The sequence below is a fragment of the Papilio polytes genome, unplaced genomic scaffold (assembly GCF_000836215.1).
Source record: "Papilio polytes unplaced genomic scaffold, Ppol_1.0 DF823991.1, whole genome shotgun sequence".
NCBI lineage: Eukaryota > Metazoa > Arthropoda > Insecta > Lepidoptera > Papilionidae > Papilio > Papilio polytes.
The window spans coordinates 623975-643919 of NW_013525213.1; the positions used below are offsets into that span (position 1 = coordinate 623975).

Below are 19945 nucleotides of genomic sequence, written 5' to 3' on the forward strand. Positions count from 1 at the left end.
CTTATCCACAGGTTATAATATAGAACTTATCACGTGATGAAGAATATTGGTAGGTCCGTTTCGTGCGTTGGTAAGTTGGGTCAGACCTTGGATCCAGTGGTGCGTCGCGGTGGCAAGCGAAAGTGATCCCGTAGCGCCCCACACAATGGCCAGGAGAGAACGGAGGGGTTTAGTGGGTATGCCCCATTGTGGTGAGAGTCCCACGTAACTCTCGTGCCTGCCCCAAGGCACGGAGTATGCGTAAAGCATTCCCCTTCGGCAAAAAAAAAAAACTTGGATCGAGCAGTAGGTGATTTCGAGCTGATTAATCATCAGCGATCAGCGAACTAGCAAAGAATATCAAAATCAGATGAAGCGAGAAGGTACTAATAACAGCCCTCTAGAGAATTGAGTAATACTACTCCGAATAACGCCATATTAATACTAGCTACCCCTTTAAACATAGATTAGATCTTCGATTTGCGACGCCTAAAATTGCTTCATAGCAGAAACCTTTAAAATCAAAAAGCGAGCCCACAATTTCCTAAAAGGCAGACAACGCATCTGTAGTTCCTCTGGTTTGCGGATATCCATGGGCGTCGTTGACCACCTCTGTGTTCCCGCCGCTCGTTTGTCCCCTTCTCTTATTAAAAAAATTCTAACTACCTTCCTTCCTCCATTATTTTAATATCTACATTTCATGATAAGCAAGTTACAAATGCGAGAACGAAACTACGAAACTGTTAATTCATAAATATTTATTTATTTATTTACAAAATTTTGTTTTATATCATTATTCTAAAAATTTAATAATTTCCATTAAGTGTTAAGTGTTATTAGCGTCGGCATTGTTTCTATTTGTATTTCCTCAGCCCTCAGCAAACAGCTTAAAATTGCTTTTTATTATTATGCTCACAAGCCTTTTGTCATTTTTTGTCATCAATCTTTTCGTGTCTATTAAAAATTCTGGAAAGTATAATAAAAAATAAATAGGAAACCAAGACTCCTAAACAAGGGATCATAAATCTTTGAAATTGTGGCATGTTGCAAATCGAAGCAACTTTTTTATATAGCGACTGATGAAAGCGACAAAAGAACAAATTGTTGTCGATCCGTGTCTGTGCAAAAATTTCTATCATGGTTTCGAAGATTTACTTCGCCTATACGTAGGGCCTTCACATATTAATTTCAAATATTACTTTTTGATGCAACCGTAAATTCTTGAGACTAAAGTTTACTAACATTCATGGTTCACCGTCCTTATCTTTCTTCTTAAATATTTTTGATCCAAATTTAAAGTTACTTAAATTGATCTTCGGTTCATCTTTACACTCATCTCTCTCCTGAAAATTAAACTCTATTAGATTGGCGTCATGTGTCAAGTGTGCCAACATCGCTGGATAAAGTTTTCTTCACAATAGGGGTCTTAAAGAGCCAATGTAAATTAAAACAATAAAAGAGCACATACAAGTGCAAGCACAATTCTCATTGACAATTTTATTACCACTGGTATAAAAGTCGATTTCGGTTACAGCGACGCTGAAGGAACGTCCATAAAACCTTCGCTAATTTCCTATGTCCTAAATCAAAAAGAATATTAGCTGTAACGTTTTACCGTCACCCAACTGTGTGTAACCTTAAAATTAATATATCAGTCCGTTGCCTACTGAGTTGTTATTCGGATTATGTAGTTACAATGCCTATTCGAAAAATAGAACCTTTTACGTTAAGTACAAAACAGTGGCCGGCTTACAGACGTCGCGAAAATCAATACATTTTGTTAAACGAAATACGCGATGACTTGAAGGTATCTACTTTAATATCGTTCGAGGGTAAAGAATCATATGCTTTAATGTGGGATCTGTGTGCATCGTTCCGGAAGATACGACGTACGAGTAACTAGTACAGCTTGTGACAGAGTACTTGGAGCCGCAGCGGTCCGAGATACGCCGAGCGGCACGTCTTCCGGCTGCGGCGCCGGCGACCGGGCGAGTCGCTCAAAGATTACTTACAAGCATTGAAACATCTGGCGGCCACATGCAACTTCGGCCAATGCAGTATTTGCGCGAAGAGAACCATCGAAGAGAACCTGCGGGACCAGTTGGTGTCGGGTCTGGCGAGTGACGCGATGCGGGCGAGAATTTTCGCTGAAAAGAAAATTCAGTACAAGGAGGCATTGGAGCTTGCGCTAGCTTTGGAAGTGGTGGAGCGGCATGCCGAGGTTAGTGGCAATACGGAAGCCTCAGTGACGGACTCATCTTAGGCGGCGGGCGGCCGGCTCGGCAGCACGGGAGAAGCGCGCGGGACGCGGGGAGCTCACTCACTAAGGCCAGCCCGGGCGGGGAGCTCAGAGGGAGACGCGGCGAGCGGTGCGGGCGGATTGACAGCGGGGCCGAGTGGAGCGAAAATGTGGACGAGTGGAGCGGCATCAGGGTCGAGCGCCTTACGGTACTTAATTATTATAGATGCACACTCTAAACGAATACGATACCGATGCGTAACACTTTTCGGACTCCCATCGCAGCTCGTGACGGATAACGAGTCGCCAGTTTTCTTTAAAGTGACTTTAAAGTATTAAACTTTATAAAAAACCACCTCGGCCTCTCATCGACCACAGGCGAACCTGCGGAGAATGCTGTTAAAACTATTCAAAAGACCTACAAGAGGGCAAGGTTCTAAACACTGCATTGACCAAATTTTTGCTCAAATATCGTATTTAGATGTCGCCGTCTAGATGCGCTGCGGCCGGACACGTGCGCGACAAACAGGAAAAGCAGGTGGCGTCGCGGCCCAGCTAAGAGGTCATGGGGGAGGCGATACTCGCGCGCGTTTATTTTTCTAAGTAAAACAAATGTGCCGAGGCCAGGGTGGTCAAAAGTAGCTACAGCCAAAGGCCGGTTCTCGCTTTCCACAATTTGCACCGCGACCGTAACGGCCGAATTGTCCAAGGTCTATGCGGTGCCAGGGGAGGAGACGTCCAGCGGTGGCGAGTCTTATCACCGCTGATGTTGGCTCGAGCAAAGCGGACTTTTAAACGACCTAATTTTAACTTGTAATCTTCATGTAATATCTATACTAATGTAATAAAGAGTAAACACACTTCTTTGTGGTGTAAGATGTCAGCAATTACAGCATATTTTCAAATAATCCTTTTTTTAATTAAAAGCCCTGCACCTACGTCACGCTTTAAAAATTAGATAAAAACCCCATAGTGGGAAAGAGACCATAAGCTACGGGCTACCAACATCAAGGAAGCAAGTTGTCATTTATGCATTTGAATTTTGACATTTGACAAATGTAAACAATGAAATTTAAAAAATATAATTTCATGCGGATGAAGCCGCACGGGAACAGCTAGTATTTAATAAAACTGGATTTTATTAGTTTAAAGGATGTATTATAAATTTAGTGGTGGAGGGATGTAATGTATAGCAGCTACCGAACTGTGGGTAACCTTAAAATTAATAAATCAGTCCGTCGCCTATCGAGTTGTGCGATTGACATCCCGATAACTTGATAAGAACTTGTAAAACGTTCTACCTTATCTCCTTCCTCTATATCCTTCGCGAGCTGCTGCTGGTACTTGGCAATGCGCCTCATTCTGCGCTTTTTAAGTGTATAAGAGTACTCGTCCAATCTCAATTTTTCCTCCAGATGTCTGAATGTAAATAATTTATTGTTTTAAAAAACATTGCAAATTAATACTATTTTATCTTTATTTAAATTACTAGTTTCCGCCCGCGACTCTGTCCGCGTGGAGTAAAAAAAAAACAAAATTAAGTAGCCTATGTGTTCTTCCAGACTATCCTCTATGTCTATACCAAATTTAATCACAATCCATTTAGCCGTTTAGGCTACAAACTCTAACAAACATCCATCCATCCATCCATCCATCTAAACTTTCGCATTTATAATATTAGTGTGAAGTATGAAGTATGATTATTTTGTACTAAAATTACATTTTAACATTGATTAGCGTACAAGCGTGTCCTGAAGCAAATTTTTAACTCTTATAGTTTGTCTAATATAGATTAGTTTGATAAATGACGCATATGAAGTATCGAATTCAATTTGTGTGAAGGCAAATGCCATACTTAATAGACAGGTATCGTAGTGACGAACAAACACACATAGCGAACAATTTTAAATTATCGATATTCGGTTTTAATAATTATCAAACTCAACTAAAATTATTATTTTCTTATTCACTAATTTAGAGGACAATTCTAGTATTGATTATAGTGTAGAGAATTTAGCGATGACAGAAATAATAGCGAAATCCAATTCGATTACGTACGGCTGTAGTAATAAACATTTATTTACTCTCATTATTTGTTATGGTCATTATTAATTTGAGAAAACTGTTTTAATTTTTTTCATTGCATTAGTTATAACTATAAATCTATCGATTCCAACTTCTATAAGAATAAAAATCGAAAATCGATAAAATTCATGACTGATTTTACAAAACCCATCCCTACTAAATTTGAAGTGAATTGTCAAACTAATTTAAATTACTTAAACACACTATAGTAATTTTGTTGTAGGAAACCTATTCAGGCTCCTAACCTATATAGTTATTTATTTGTAGGAATATTAGTAACATATGCATTGTCTAGTCTTGGTGATTATAGTACTTTTCTTGTTATGTTAATATAAAGACTTTACATACTCAGTCCTGGAAGGGACCTGATCCGGAGTTTCGAACTTGAAGGACATGCAGCGCGACGCGCAGAACTCGGGGCATTTCAGACACACTGGATACAAAATTACATATTTTTATGCTACAATAAATCATAAAATGATACTATGTTACTCCGATCGTTTATTATATTCTTTATGACAGATCGTGGATACCAGAACATATCTTGGCATAATTAGACCCATTGTAGACAAATTAAACCTCTAAGCTGTGTCCAGCTTCTCGCATCTGCATTTACATTCCAGTCATATCTAAAATTGTGTTTGTGCGCTCTAGAAAGCCTGGATAACGCAGTAATGGTCCACAATATTAACCGCTGGACGAACAGCCGCTTGACCGGTGAGATACCATAACCGCACAGACGGCACAATTCGAGTGCGAAGTACTTAAACTTCTTTTGAACAATCTTTTTTTAATGGTAAACGAGGTCGCGCCGTTCGAGCCAGCCCAGTCGACAACAAATGGTTCTACCTTTACTGCGTGTATGTATAAAATTTTGACTCACTAGTGCGGTCGTCGCCCAGCAATAACATGTACGACTCGGTGGCCTCTATCAAAGCTACCTCCAAGGATCCGAGGAAAGTGCCAGCTGGTTCTTTATTACTCGATGAAGCTGTTAAGCAAATCGCCGTTTAGTAGCAAATAATCTGATTGACGAGAGCCTAGGAACTCCAGGGACCATTCGAATGACGTTTCACTCTTTAAAATATATCAAACAGCTATTGTAATGAAATTAATGGATCCGTGAAGAACACCCTTTGAGACTCTCTATATGGTCATGAAATTGCCTTCGTGGAGCTGACCCATTTGTGAAATAGCTGCTTTGGTATCGTTTATTTATATACTCTCTGCTTCAAACAAGAAGGAACTAAAAATATTAAGATGATTTTCTTTTAATTCACGTTAAACGTACACAAATCGTACCATATGGAATGCTCACAGCTTCAGAGAGCTTGCATCCTCTACAAATACAACCAAAATCCTTGCAGAGGCATTTTTTAATGTTCGCCATATCAGGCCATTTCAATAATTTAGCTTCCGTTTTAGGAATCACCTGAAATTTTATCATGCTTATTTAGCTTGCATCAAAAAAAGTGTTATTAAATAAGTTAGCTACACATTAAAGTCCACAGAAAAAAGGAATTTAATTAACTTACCGGTTCCGAATATTCCGCACTTTCTTTTGGGCTTTTCATTTTGTAAATAATATTTCTGAGAATAACATTAATATCTTGCGACGCACATGACACTGGTGTGCCAATTTTTCTTTCATATTGCTCTCTGAACCAGTCCTGGTCATCCTCGGGCACTGCCGGCTTCGAGTTCAAATGGCTGGCCGATGCCTTCCCGCTGGGTCGGGGACCCGGCGACCCCTCCCCTCGCACAGTATAGGTCAATGTACTGCTTTCGTCTTGGTACATTATAACTTGATTGTTTTAAGTAAACTGTAATCATTTCGATTTGTTTGTACTTGGTAATAGCTCTATAAAACCACCGAACATTATTTAAAAATTAATTAATAACGATATAAAAGAAATTTTCCGAACTTGTAAAATAATCAAGTAATGTTTTTTTGGTTGATAGATTTTGACAATTCTATTTTCGACTTGCTCTGTCGTAATTAATTTTTTAAGACCTTATTGATATCATCCATGTTTTAGTTCCAAGTGAAACTTTTCTTGTTGATATTTAATTTCTTGATATATACCAAGTTTGAAGAGAGTATTTATTTATTTCTTTGAAGAAAATAATTTAACGCGATATTTTTATTAAAGTATTTCGAATTTTCTTCAAGTATTTTGTATGATACCGGTATCTTGCGGTGCCGGTGTCTTTATCTGGCAGCTAAAAGCATAACGACTAATGTCAATGTCATTTAGACAGAAAAATAAGAAATGAACATTTTTCATTTTTTTCAGTTTCAATTGTTTACGTTTATTTTTCACATTTATTTCTGTGAAAATGTTAATTAATTATCGGTTGCAAAAACGATTACATGGTTTAAATAGACAGTAAGTTTGTTAAAAGGGCACCAACATAGTAAAGTTTACAGCTAAATTCAAAATCAAAATGGATAATATAACATACAAAAGTTATCACGTTACTTTTATGGAGAACAATGATGGAACAACTGTCCTGCATACATTCTTTCGTGTACTTTTGAGTGTTCAGACGGCTTTACTGTCTTCTATTCGGCCGATGTTCGCTGAACAGGAACAATACGCGTATGAATATGTTTCTATAATACTATCTATGATAACTGCCCACACTGTATTCGTTGATCAGTTGTACATGATAAATTTTGTAACATTTTGCTTTATTGCATATGAATTTTACATCACCAATAGTATCGAAGACATTTGCAAAGCATTGACGAAGCTAAACAATGTAAGCACTGCCAAAATTCAAACTATAACATTCCTGCGCGGCCTTACATACTTAATTACTGTGTTTTGTATCCTTGCTGTGGACTTTCAAGACTTTCCAAGGTATTTAGCTAAAACTGAGAGATATGGCTACAGTTTAATGGACACTGGGGTTGGTTTGTTTGTTATTATGAGCGGTTTAGTGCATAAAGATGCGAATAGAAGCAACCTTTGGTCTATAATAGTAAGTAATGCAAAATTTCTTACTGTACTAATTTCTTTAGGTCTAGTGAGATTTGTAACTATCAAACAACTAGATTATCAAGAGCATGTCACAGAATATGGGGTACATTGGAATTTCTTCTTTACTTTGGCTGTTTGTAAACTGTTTTCATCTATTATACTCAATTACACTAAGAAACCGTTATTATTGAGTTCATTAATACTTATTTTACATGAAGGCCTATTGTATCTCGGGCTACAAGATTGGGTGTTTGCTGAAAATGATAGGGTATCTTTGCTTGATGCTAATAGGGAAGGTATTGTGTCAAGTTTGGGTTATGTCTCTATATACCTTTATGCTGTTTATATCCGATCTATCTTCCATAACAATTCATTGTATAGATATGAGGTTTTGAAAAAGTTTGCATTTAATATAGCTATACTTTGGGTTTTATCATTTTTTATCAATATATTCCGACCTACTTCAAGAACATTGGCTAATGCAGGCTTCTGTTTGTATGTAGAGGCAATAATAATTACCATTTCTTTGATTGTATATTTCTTTGAAGTGGTATATCAAGATAAGGAGAGAAGTTTAAGTTTCAATGTGCCTTACACACTGTTGGCTATTAACCAAAATGGTTTATTATACTTTCTTGTAGCTAATTTATTAACGGGCTTAATAAATATAAATATCAGAACTTTGTTAGTGAGCAGTTTCACAACATTTATAATACTAAACATGTACATGCTTCTTACTTTAGGATTTAATGTTTATTTGAAGAGTAAAGGTATTAAGATTTAAACACAATGTAAGGGTTTGTTTTTTATTTTATAAGTTGTCACAATTATAATTTTGTTACTAATTTGTCTTTTTTTATCAACATCAGTCCTTACTAAGTTTTCTTAAAAACAAGATTTTCCACAAATAAGTTTTTACAAAAATAAATGGAAATAAAGGGGTACAGAATTAGTTAAAGGAAATTTACAGGCATTTTTTTTTTGACTAGAAAGAAGAATATTTTTTTTTATAAAACTGTTTTCCAGTTTTAACTTACGTTTTGTTATTGTTAGTCATCAGATTTAGGTCTACAAAATTACAGATATAAAAGATGTTACATGTCTGAGCTACACATGTTTAGTTTTAGTTGAAAAGTTGTCTGTCACATTTGACTGGTGTAGGCAAAACTGAGAACAGTTAAAATTTTGCCTACATGCATCATTTTTAACTATTCAGTCAAAACTGGACATGTGCAGCGAACTATACTGTTATATTGATGTCTCCCTGATAGACAACAAAAACTATTCTAGAAATTACAAAAATATTGGGAATATGAGCATTTCATAGCATTAATCTCGGAAATCTTGCATTTAAATTATTTCATTGTACCCTCGATAGAATTCTAAAAACTAATATAAATATAGTAGTAATGTGTTTATAGTAAAGTATAAATATATTCATAAAAACCTTTCGTATATATCTAATGGTATGTATCATTGGAATGTATATAATAAAAATGTCTTAATATAATTGCTACAGTTTTGTTGAAATTTAAACAGTTTAAAGTATGTGTAAAGTCAATTATATTAAAATTAAATTGCTTTGATATAATCATTGAGCATTTTGACAAAACACTCATAAAAACTGAGCTTTGTCCAATATTCTTGTTACAGATATGATATAGTAAAAACTGAGCATAAAACAACCTTACAATGAATTTGTACTGCATTGAACAGTGGGATGTCATTTATATACACTAACAATTCTGATATATCTGAATAATTTATTTAACAACATAAATTCTTACTTGATCTAATAGTATAAATAGCAAACAAAAATCTAACGGGATGTATGAAATTATATCACTGTCTTATATAAAATATAATTCATATTATTTTATACATGATTTTATACAATATACATATTATAATTTGAATGGCTTTGTGTGCCGACCCTCCATAAGGGATAAGGGCAAGTGGATGATGAATTTGAATGGCTTTAAAACAAAAACTAATTGAGTATTAGTTCATTGTACACTGGTAATTAAGTTAATTAATAATTTGCAATAAGGGCACAGTTGCATCACTTCTCTGGGCGGGGCTACATCGGAAAACCAATCTCGACAGGGTAAAGACAAAAATGTAAACAACAAATATGATTAAAATGCCAGCATATATAAATAAATCGAGGAATCTTTGAGGAGACCACAACACCGTGTACCGTAGCAGCTGGTTGTTGCTCACTGAAACATTTTAACAACTTTAGCTCCCTACAGAATTTTAGTCCTAACAGTTTTAACCGATGAGTTGATAAGTTCAGATAAATCTTTGCATTTGAAAGCATATTTTAACTGTACAGTTCAAATGACGATTAAAATTTTGCCTACAGGCGCAGTTTTAACTGAAAAGTTTAAACTTAAAATCTATCGGGCTTTATAAATGAAATATGTACAAATCGCGGCCTGAAACTAACATATGGGTAAATGTATGATGTAAGAGGTTAGAGTATGCAAGGCCCCTACTAAATAAGTCTACACCTTTATATAGATGTGCTCTATCTAGAAGTTTCTTATGGCCAATCTAAATGTCTTTAGCTTACCTGTAGCAACACCATAACCGATGCGATTAGTGCCCATTCTGTAGGAACATGTAGGTACATATATCTCATATAGGTCACCATCTCTACCCACACTCAGGACATCGTCATCCAGTTGGAGCGCACGGCCCGCAATGTTCCTCAACTCTTTGTCTTTTATGATGTACTGGGATTTATGTTCATGAGCGCAGAAGTAAATGTTAGGTTGAATTGCATCATTTACCTGAAAAAGATTACATTTTTATATAAAACATAAAAGTTATTAAAAGGTATATATGACAAAACTTCAATTCATTACATGTTTTTAATAAGCAAAGCAAAGTAACACAGCAATGTTCTACATTTCTACTGAACTCATTATCATAGACTGATATTTTTAACTAATCAGTTTAATCTGATGGTATGTAAGCAAAACTTTAACTGAATGGTGCAATGTACAAAGGTTCAAACAGTGGTAGTGCCTGCTTTAACATCTTAGCACGAATGGGCCTGCACGCCCGATGTGATACCAAGACCACACAGAAGACAGGCGTGAAATGGGAGCAATTCCGTGTTTCGTCTGATGAGTGTGGTGCTGGAAGCGTAATTTAAATCCCTTTCTCTTTACCACCCTTTTCTTATAAGGAGAGGATGGGAAGGGGAAGTAGATTTGACGGTCGAGGTCAAGCATAAGAAGGGGAAATATCCTCTTTATTTGCATCTCTTCCTCTGTTGGATAAGGATAGGCAACGCCTCTGCAATTGCGGATGTCTATTTTGGCTTAATCAGGTGACCACCTGCTTGTTTGCCACCTTATGTTATAAAAAAAACTGACAGTAAAACTTTGCATACACATGACTGTTCAATTCAGTGTTCAGTTAACAGTGAATGTATGCAGCTTTATATTAGGTAAAATAAGTGTACATGCATATTTAAATAACAAGCTTACCTGTTTGCCAAAAACTGTTTTCCATAGAACTGGGTAATGTGAAACAACAATTTTGTAGTTATCATCATCAGTGCCATGCGGGTAGGTGTATGTGATTCCATTCACTTTAAAGAATGATATATTCTTGTAGGTGATAATGTCTGGCTGGTTAAACACTGCTTCGAATTCCTTCACCTTATCACTTTGGATTGGTTCATGTTCACCACCTATATCATTATCTCCAGGCAACCAAACTTGCTGGAAAAATGTGACTCTTTAAATTTAGAAAACAAATAAAAATGGTAGAACATCAACTGTTGCATAAAATCTTCTACAAGCATTGTTTTAATGGAACTGAATCATGTGTAGGCAAAATTTTAACTATCAGTTCTGTATTTTTATAGTTGAACCGACACAAGCACAGTTTTAACTCTCCAGTTTATTTAACATAGCAAGCTTAAGATTTGCTTTCAGAAAGGGTATGAAAACAAAGTATAAGCACTTACAATAACAGGATAAGAAACTTGGAATATGTTTGATAGTCGCTTAACATAGCCATGGAATTGTTCCATAGTTGCTATTGAACCTTCATCCATGAGGTCTCCCAGATAAACTAACACATCTGGCTGGAAATACTTCAGTGCAACAGCAAAGGTGGACCTCAAGTACCTAAAATCCGCCTTAAATATAGACAAACATATTTAGTAACTTTATTATTCTATTGTAGATAGCAAATTAATAATAGTAATATAAAAACATTAAGCATTAGAATAAACATCAATATCACTTTGTTTAACTTAAGTTAGTTATAAAATAAGGACCATTTTGGTAGTTATGATCCTTATAAATCCAGACACCTTCAGAGACACTCAGTTCTGATAGTTCTAATTGTACAGTCAAAACTTTTAACATATATTGCACTGTACAATAAATATTTTCATCTATACACCCAGTTTTCACACAAAAGTTCAACTGTTTATTTAGATCTGCACCATATTTAGTGGTCTTAAAACATATTTATAAATAAACAAAAAGGAAACTAAAACAACAAGAAAATAATATGTCAAAAATAATCTGAAATGTGACTGCGCACCGCAATACAGCTGCGGTTACTGGATTGCTCTAACACACACATTAAACCGAGAAAGACATCAAGCTTTGAATAATCAAGTATACAATGAAGTATGATTAACAGGAAATAAAACAAATTATATAGCCATAGTAACAAATACAGACATGCAAATAATACCTCTAATTGACATTATTTTTGTTGAAAGTATCTGTTGCAATGAAGTATCAGGTATGTGGCTGCCATCCCCTATGTCCGATAAAATGCAGTTTGTGAATTTTGTATGTGTATTGTGTAATAAAAATTATATTTGTAAAACAGATATATTAACACATTCACTGCAACAAGTTCACCTCAATAAGAAAAAATTACAGTTGCTTTGACTGTGTTAACATAAAAGTATGTGATAAATAAAAAATGTCACATCAAAACTCAGCAATAGGGACGATTACTATGAAATTATTAACATATTAAATATTATAGAAGTTTGTTATACCTATCACTATCCCAGTTAAAAAGGTAACTCAACGGCGGCGACACCGCGGTATCGCCTTGTATCTGAGGGTCAGCTATAAACATTATCTTCGTACAGGACAGGTTATCTTTTGGACAGCTTAAGTATTTCCAGCTAATTGTTTGTATATGATATACGAACAATTCATTATACAATACAGATCCAATTACCGCTGCTATGAAAAATTTCGGTGCTGCACTGCAATGTTAAGAAAAGGCTTGTAAGATAATGTTAATGAATTATAATCATCTAACAGTTGGGAAATTCTAGTTACCTTCGCCTTCGTAATAGCATTTTGTTTTATTTTGAGATCGATATCATTACTATGTAGTAAATTATGAATATACAGCTATGAGGTATTAAAAATATAAGGGATCAGAAGAAGATTATTAAATAGTTTCGTATAAAATAAAATATGTTGACAGTTGTCATTTAGATAATTTTTGAATTTTTGATAACAAAACAAATTCCACAGATAAAATTAAACTGATGTCAGCGCAAGACACGTTCATTTTCCATGTCGATCTTTTTCTATTAAAACATTTTTATTTTATTTATGAAAATTGCCGACACAGGTCCTTTTCCGATGATCAATAAGCAACCAATAACTCTAATAAATATTAAATTGATTAGTTCTCAAAACTTTCACATCGCAATAGTTTATGAACTAACATTATAAGTGCGAAGAATAATTAAATAATAAATAAATTGATTTATGGATGTTTGTTATTACGTATCTCCAAGATAGCGCAATGGATCTCCATGGAATCTTGCTGTAATGCAGTAATATAAATGTAAAACATAATTGAAGAACATGTAGACTAATAATCATAATCAAGTTTTTGTAATTCCGCGCGAAATGTTTCACGAGCGTAAGTAAAATAAAAATATATCAGTGCCTTAAACAAATGTTTAATTTTATTTCAATTTAAAAACCAAAGAGGATACAAAACAAAACAATGAGGCGCGATAATGTGAGCAGTGGTGAAAAATTTTGAACGCACCCATTTATATTTTCGAACGTTACTGTTGCGGCGGTTTGACAGGTCAGCCTCGAGCCTCTTTTTAGCTTCTCGAGTAGCGTATTTTAATTTTATTTTATGTTATCATTTTATTTACGCGTAATATTTAATATGTATGTAGTAATTATGGTAGTGTAGTTTGTATTTTAGATTTTTTATAAGTGCACTTACAGTGTTACATAAACAGTACGTCGCCAATCGTGTCGGCAAGCCGTATGTATATACCTAGGCAATACGTCAGTGAATGAATGTTGGCTCTAGATAATGGATGTTGATGCACCTAACATATTGAAAAGGAGCAGCAGCGCACCTCTAATCAATGAGGCAGCCTCCACGGCAGTCACTTCACCCACGACGAATACAGCGCCCAGGTAAAGTAGTCTCACCTCCCACGGGATTGCAGTTTCGATCATTTGTGTATTTTTGACAGCTGCTGTGGTCGTTAATAAATGCCTTACCCATACCTAGATTTATGTTTTTGCGACGTTTAATATTTGAGTCGTAATGTTTAAACTTGCGCATATTTTTGCGTTGTACCATGTATAGTGTATTCATGAAAATTTTCTTTATATTCAGATATGAGTAGATTCGTCGGCTTGTCAGCGTTTTGAATTGCAAAGCAGATTTCATTTCTATTTCAAAACGATCCATATGATTTATGGCACTTTAATCTATTTAGTCTTGCATGTCTAAACATTTTTATATCAAATGCATGTATAATTTTTCAACAATTTGGAAATGCGTGTTTGCTAATTATGTCGGCGTTTCAAAAAATGACATGGTTAAAGGTCAAGTTATAATTTTAGATATGTAAAATTATTTATGAGATGTCAGTAATGACATCAGGAATACTACTACTTGCATTAACAAGATGAAGAATAAATGACATGAGTAATATTAAACAGCTGAAAGTTATTTTGATATTTGTATTGAAAATACATATAAAATGCTCATTTTATAGAGAACATATACATACTTAGTCCATAGTACCAAAGTGACACAAAAAGAAAAACTCTATTGAGCTGTTTTGTCATAAATTACTTGTTATCATTTGCGATACAAGCAGACATTTGAAAATCCCTCAAATAGACATCAACTTGTATAAAATGCTCCGTCTATAAGTTATAATCTAAGGTTAATATATTAATCAAAAAGGTTCAGTAAGGTGTGATTGAAGAACAAACAAAAATACTACATAGCCCAGACCTCTAGACTTGAAGGTCTTAACACATCTCCCTCATCGTCTACAGTCATATATTAGATACTAGCTTTCACCCGCGACTCCGTCCGCGTGTGATTGAAAAAAACAAAAGTAAATAGCCTATGTGTTCTTCCAGACTTTCCTCTACATCTATGTTAAATTTCATCAAGATGCATTTAGCCGTTTAGGCTACAAACTCAAACAAACATCCATCCATCCATCTATCTAAACTTTCATATATATAATATTAGTAAGATTATGGTGAATGTATATAAAAAAAATTGTAGTTGCTGGAGTAGAGATTAAAATGTGAATCTAGTCTTTGTACCAGCGATAAGGAAAATGCATGGACAGGAAATTGCATAAAACAATTTTTAAACAAGAATAAAAAATCTTAAATATTGGTTGAATATCATGTCAATCGTATAAGTGATATTCTTAGCTCCTTATGATTTTTCTAGTAAAGTAGCCAAGCAAGAACAACTAATGCATACTTATTATGCAATAAAGTAAAATCATTTCAAATAAATACAGAATTAAGAACATCCTTAGGGGAAGTTGACACATGAGAAGGGACCACTAGTAATAAATGTGACACAATCAGGTTGTTAGTACTTGACTCCATTGGTAGTTTATATACTTTGTTCAAATATTATTGAACTAAACAATTATTGTAATGTGACAGTGTTTAGGTTATTGCCTGTATTGTGTTTGTGGAACATGAATGTGTTTTGTTTGCAATTTTATTGAACTGGCCACACTGAATTATTTATTTATCAGTCCTAGTTTTTATTTGTATGTATTAGTCTGAATTGAATTGAAATGTTTGATGTATTTTGATTTAGATAATATTTTGTTTGTTAACTATATTTCTTCTGTATGTGTATTACCAGTGTTTTTATATCATAGTCAGCATTATATGTTTTTTTTTTGTCAACAGTTCAGTTTATTAAAGTTGCTTAATTAAATGTGTGCTGAAAGTGAGTTCAAGTATTAAGAAGGAATCTGTATTGTAAGTGATTTCTGAATTAACCAATTTTTTTTTTAATATACGCACCAAATAGTGTGTTAATTTGAATTAAATAAATACAAGGGATAACTAACTACATTTTTAAACGATTGAGCTGTCAATTACTAAATTAACTGGTGTTGTAGACAAAATACCATTCATCATCATCATCATCATCACCAGCTCACTATATGTCACCACCGAGGGGCTTGGAGCCTACCCTAATAAGGGGTGACTAGGCCATAGTTAATATAAATCAAAATACCATTGAGATCTTTAAATTCATCTATAAAATTTACATTGTATATTTGCTGGCGTTTTATGGTGACTCAACTGCAATAATGATATGTTAAATATATGGTTGTATAATTATTGTAAGTGTAATGTATCTTGTTTCAGAAGTACGTCATTCTTCAGCATGTTCTCGAACAACAACCTGTCGCGTACGCGTCGGCATAGCGGCAGCTCGAGCCCACACTCCGCACCTATTAATTTGTCCGTGAGTACTTATAAACGGCCAACCAGTCTACTTATCTGTAAATGTATTAGTTTATAAGACTTCTCTCTGTTACTGTTAATTTATAAGACTTCTCTCTATATTACAAAATTCATATCATTCATATCATAAAATTGGTAAATGATTTTTGATTTAGACGCAAAAAAGTTGGACTGCTACCAATGCAGATTTGCATATGAGATTATGGGTGTATGTCTGTGTCTGTCAGTTTTTGTATGTAGTTTTGTTTTTAGAGCGTATGGGGACGGCGCATGACTCCCCGAGTGAGCCAGCTGCGTGCAGAGGAGTGCGCAGACGTGAGCAACACGCGCGAGGTGGCGCACGAGCGCGAGGTGCACTGCGCCATGCAGATGGGCCAGTCCTGCGAGGACTTAGCTCTTGCCGCCGGCGCCGGCGCAGCGCACTCGCCCACACGACTCGCCAGGTCAGCACACAACACATCTCACTTATTTAAGTCTATACTCACTACTTAGTTATGTAGGATGTCAGCATAGTATATTTTTGAATAATTAATTTTTAAATTAAAATTACTACATTTACGACATGCTGTAGGCTATATATTTTCACTGTATTATACTTAGGGGTAAGTAAATTTGAATAAACTTATATGTGAGAAAGAGACAAAAACTACAAGCTGACAACATTAAAGAAGCAAAGTTGCCATGGTAACAGTAATCGTTATCCATGTCAAAGGTCTTCGTGACATTTGTGCATTTGCAATTGTAAATTAGATAAATGTAAACAATAAAATAAAGCTTTTATATTTTGATGCGGATGAAGCCGCAAGGGAACAGCTCAGTCAAACAAATCTGTATTTTGAGGCCTGATTATAAATTGTAAATTTCAGATTTTCCCCGGTAGTGTCACCATCGCCGACGCGGAAATATACGACGCGACGGAGTCTTTCTCCAATAGCGATCCGTGCGGCAACTCTGAGCCCGGTGAGCCGGCCCAGCGCGCTGGGGGGCGGGGGCGGGGGCAAGCGGCGCTGGGACGAGGGCGAGTCGCCGCTGCCCAAGCGCATGTGCACAGACAGACTGACGCCCTCCACGCCCGGCACGCCCGGCACTCCGGACTCCGACCTCGAATGCACCTTCAGGCCGGTGTCGCCGCGGCACATGCACGAGGCGCAGGACCCCGCACACAAAGCCACGCCCAGCTAATAGTATGTACACAATGACCGTCTCAAGGCTGTGGAGTTTCTTGTATTTGTTCATGTCCGTCTCCTTCATTTTGACATTGACTAAACAAAGATTTTGACCGATTAATTTGTCACGCTTTTATAGCATAGCGTCTAATCTAGTAAGGATTTCTTTGAATATTAATAGATTGACCCATCTTGAAAATGATTGTTCGCTTTTTCTACCTGTCTCTTACAATCTCCTGCTTTAAAGTAATGAATTTTGTTTTGTTTGTATGTAACAGATAATTATCTTAACGGTCTACATTGATTGTTTTTATCATTTATTTTGTTAAATTCCAATTATCAATATTACATTTGGATTAACAAGGATTCATAGAGTATTTTTGTGTATTATAAAAATGGGCTTCCATAATATTGTTACTATTTAAACTTTATTTAAAACATGTAATTGGTTTTAAATGGCTTAAGTTCGGTATGTTATTTTGATGTCCCATAGCCCGTTGTGAACCAAATACAGATGCCTCGATTGTAGCGATGACGAGGCGATAGTTGTAGCCATTGTGAACCTTATGTGAATACATTAAGGTCGTAGTTTCGGTGCATTCGTGTAGTCTACATTTAGTTCCTAGTAGAACTTGAGTACCGTAGCGTAGTGCGGGCGAGTGCGCTGTTCATAGCCAAAGCATGAAAAACTTTATATTGTAAATATTTAGTAGCGTTCGTGTATTGAACGTCTTATTGTATATACTTAGTTTAAGAACAATCGTAGCCATTAATTTAAACATTCGTGTTCATTGCGCTCCCGATTGTAAATTGATTTATGATCTATTACTTGCCACTGTTTGACAATAGAATATTTATACAGGGATCTATGGTTTTTATTTTTTTCATGTGGCAACACTTTTACTTGTAAAACTGGCTGGTTAAATGACAATATTGAAAAAAAAAAGATAATTGGAGGTATTGTCACATTACATTCGTTTGATTTAATTTTGAAATTCTATTCATTGTATTGTATAATCGAAATTATTGTAGATTTCATATCATAAGAATGATAAATTATACAAAAGGAAAGATTACATGGGTTGACTTTTAACTACAGTCAAAAGTATCCAAAATAATTGAGTTTTCTTGTTTAAATTGTTCCAAAACTTTCATTATTTAGTATGCTTAAGTAACTTGCCATTAAAATGATGTTTAAGTTATATTTATGTCTGGTTTCTAGAAGACATTTCTATCTTTGACCGACTTCCCAAAAGACCGTACTCAATTTGTTTGTATGTCTTTTTTAACACAATGTTAAATTATTATCAGATTGATTACAATCAAGTTTACTTTTTAGTAAATCAATTTTGGTTGAAACAATTAGATTCTTATACATATAAAATTGGACTGTCGGTTGTAATATTGAAGAAAAAATGTTTCTTGAACATTGTTGATAAAAACCAATTATTAAAAATATTGTGTCTGTCCGCAAGTCCACGTAATCTCCGAAACTTTGGGGGAGAGATGAGAAGGGTAGTCTTTAAGAAACCAGTCATAAGGTCATTTACAGCCTTAAATAAACGCGGTATAAATTTAAACCTAGGAAAAAACTGACTATAGGCAAAACTTGTACTAATATTTGCTTACTCAGTTTATTCCTAAGTTTATCTTTATACCGCGTTTTTGTAGGGCTGTTAGTCTTTTGTTCAGAGTATTTTATATTGTCTTCTTATTTTTATTGATCTACAGTTTTAAAATTGATTATAGCTCTTTAGTTATCATAATTTTGATTCATCATACATTAAATTCATGTTTTTAATATATAAGAATTAATATTACAGTGCCAATTTATCGGAATTACCTTTATCTTTGTTAAATTGAAATAGTTTTTGAGACTGGCAAAAACTATTTGAAATAATTTAAAAGCTACCTCAATACATGAGTTGTCTTAATTGTATATTTATTATTCTTATGGAATTATAACAATATATAATGTACGCATTGTGATGTATTTGTATGTTTTGTAAATGTGTATAAAGCGGCCCAGGGGAATAGGGAGTTTCCTATTGGGACGAATTGAATGGGAATAAATTCCAATGGATCGATTGATCGGTCCAACGGGAAACATCCGAAATGTAGGGTTTTGTATTACCTCAGATACACTGATGTGAGCTGTTATGATGCATTTGATTTATTATAATTTGTACATAATGTATTCAAGTTGTATGTAGGACAGTGCGGGCTGCATAGTTCTTGTCATCTTTAAAGTTTTGTTATTGTTTTGATGATTTCGAACTAAAGTGAATATGATATCAAAATCCATAATAAGAAGTTAGAATATGCTCAAATAATATAAGTGTAAATGGATTTTTTTGTCTTTGTATAGCAGTATTGATTTTTCATAAATTTGTTGATATTTAAAAAATGATATTGTTGATTTCGTATTCACTTTAGAGGTCTCGCTTCACCCACCCAAAAAGGTTGGCAGAACTATGTCCAGTGGTCGCTGTACTCGGCCGTCAACTGCGCGTACCTACATCTAGTATAGGTATTATTTTGTAAGTTTTGTATGTATGGTCGGAGGCCCGTAAATGTCGCTTCTGGAATTACCATTTTGTTTTAAAGTGTGATTAAATCACATTACGACGTAACTTTCGTTTTATTTCCTTTAATACTGGTAGGAAAACAAACTAACGTTGATATTCTCATTGG

The 19945-nt window shown here is 34.9% G+C and overlaps 4 protein-coding genes across 7 annotated transcripts; 2 read left to right on the top strand and 2 right to left on the bottom strand.

Moving 5' to 3' along the window:
* Positions 1–744: 744 nt before the first annotated feature.
* LOC106101421 lies at positions 745–6252 on the bottom strand. 2 transcript variants are annotated; one of them, XM_013280656.1, is made up of 8 exons: positions 5839–6252; positions 5606–5735; positions 5187–5294; positions 4652–4736; positions 3520–3637; positions 1992–2126; positions 1222–1322; positions 745–945 (listed from the first exon to the last, which is right to left on the bottom strand). In XM_013280656.1, the coding sequence occupies exons 1-7, from the start codon at positions 6100–6102 to the stop codon at positions 1224–1226; spliced, it is 939 nt and encodes a 312-aa protein (XP_013136110.1). In that variant the 5' UTR covers positions 6103–6252; the 3' UTR covers positions 745–945; positions 1222–1223. The 2 variants fall into 2 exon arrangements, with proteins under 2 accessions (XP_013136110.1, XP_013136112.1); XM_013280658.1 differs by lacking the exon at positions 1992–2126 and having other exon boundaries at positions 746–945; positions 5839–6251.
* Positions 6253–6573: 321 nt separating this feature from the next.
* Positions 6574–8119, top strand: LOC106101308 (GPI-anchored wall transfer protein 1-like). The gene has a single exon (XM_013280485.1). It carries the CDS (start codon positions 6752–6754, stop codon positions 8072–8074), a length of 1323 nt encoding a protein of 440 aa, XP_013135939.1. The 5' UTR covers positions 6574–6751; the 3' UTR covers positions 8075–8119.
* A 1100-nt stretch (positions 8120–9219) lies between these two features.
* On the bottom strand, positions 9220–12763 carry LOC106101313 (metallophosphoesterase 1). 2 transcript variants are annotated; one of them, XM_013280489.1, is made up of 6 exons: positions 12630–12763; positions 12338–12553; positions 11279–11441; positions 10794–11030; positions 9869–10088; positions 9220–9512 (listed from the first exon to the last, which is right to left on the bottom strand). In XM_013280489.1, the coding sequence occupies exons 1-6, from the start codon at positions 12647–12649 to the stop codon at positions 9319–9321; spliced, it is 1050 nt and encodes a 349-aa protein (XP_013135943.1). In that variant the 5' UTR covers positions 12650–12763; the 3' UTR covers positions 9220–9318. The 2 variants fall into 2 exon arrangements, with proteins under 2 accessions (XP_013135943.1, XP_013135944.1); XM_013280490.1 differs by lacking the exon at positions 12630–12763 and having other exon boundaries at positions 9221–9512; positions 11279–11452; positions 12338–12426.
* Positions 12764–13393: 630 nt separating this feature from the next.
* On the top strand, positions 13394–19884 carry LOC106101397 (protein FAM122A). 2 transcript variants are annotated; one of them, XM_013280627.1, is made up of 5 exons: positions 13660–13748; positions 15519–15590; positions 15987–16086; positions 16338–16528; positions 16952–19884. In XM_013280627.1, exons 3-5 carry the CDS (start codon positions 16006–16008, stop codon positions 17265–17267), a joined length of 588 nt encoding a protein of 195 aa, XP_013136081.1. In that variant the 5' UTR covers positions 13660–13748; positions 15519–15590; positions 15987–16005; the 3' UTR covers positions 17268–19884. The 2 variants fall into 2 exon arrangements, with proteins under 2 accessions (XP_013136080.1, XP_013136081.1); XM_013280626.1 differs by lacking the exon at positions 15519–15590 and having other exon boundaries at positions 13394–13748.
* Positions 19885–19945: the final 61 nt, after the last annotated feature.

Bases quoted from the DNA above. Each gene is read 5' to 3' on its own strand.
- LOC106101421 (XM_013280656.1), bottom strand. From the start codon at position 6,102: ATGTACCAAGACGAAAGCAGTACATTGACCTATACTGTGCGAGGGGAG. The intron at 3,638-4,651 runs GTATGTAAAGTC...ATTTACATTCAG, and splicing joins CAGGTCCCTTCCAGGACTGA to ACATCTGGAGGAAAAATTGA. The intron at 1,323-1,991 runs GTAAGTAATCTT...TTTAATTTTCAG, and splicing joins CGCCAGATGTTTCAATGCTT to GAGAGAGATGAGTGTAAAGA.
- LOC106101308 (XM_013280485.1), top strand. From the start codon at position 6,752: ATGGATAATATAACATACAAAAGTTATCACGTTACTTTTATGGAGAAC.
- LOC106101313 (XM_013280489.1), bottom strand. From the start codon at position 12,649: ATGCTATTACGAAGGCGAAG. The intron at 11,031-11,278 runs GTAAGTGCTTAT...ACATTTTTCCAG, and splicing joins AAGTTTCTTATCCTGTTATT to CAAGTTTGGTTGCCTGGAGA. The intron at 10,089-10,793 runs GTAAGCTTGTTA...AATCTTTTTCAG, and splicing joins AAACAGTTTTTGGCAAACAG to GTAAATGATGCAATTCAACC.
- LOC106101397 (XM_013280626.1), top strand. From the start codon at position 13,642: ATGGATGTTGATGCACCTAACATATTGAAAAGGAGCAGCAGCGCACCT. The intron at 13,749-15,986 runs GTAAAGTAGTCT...ATCTTGTTTCAG, and splicing joins ACGACGAATACAGCGCCCAG to AAGTACGTCATTCTTCAGCA. The intron at 16,087-16,337 runs GTGAGTACTTAT...TTTTGTTTTTAG, and splicing joins CCGCACCTATTAATTTGTCC to AGCGTATGGGGACGGCGCAT.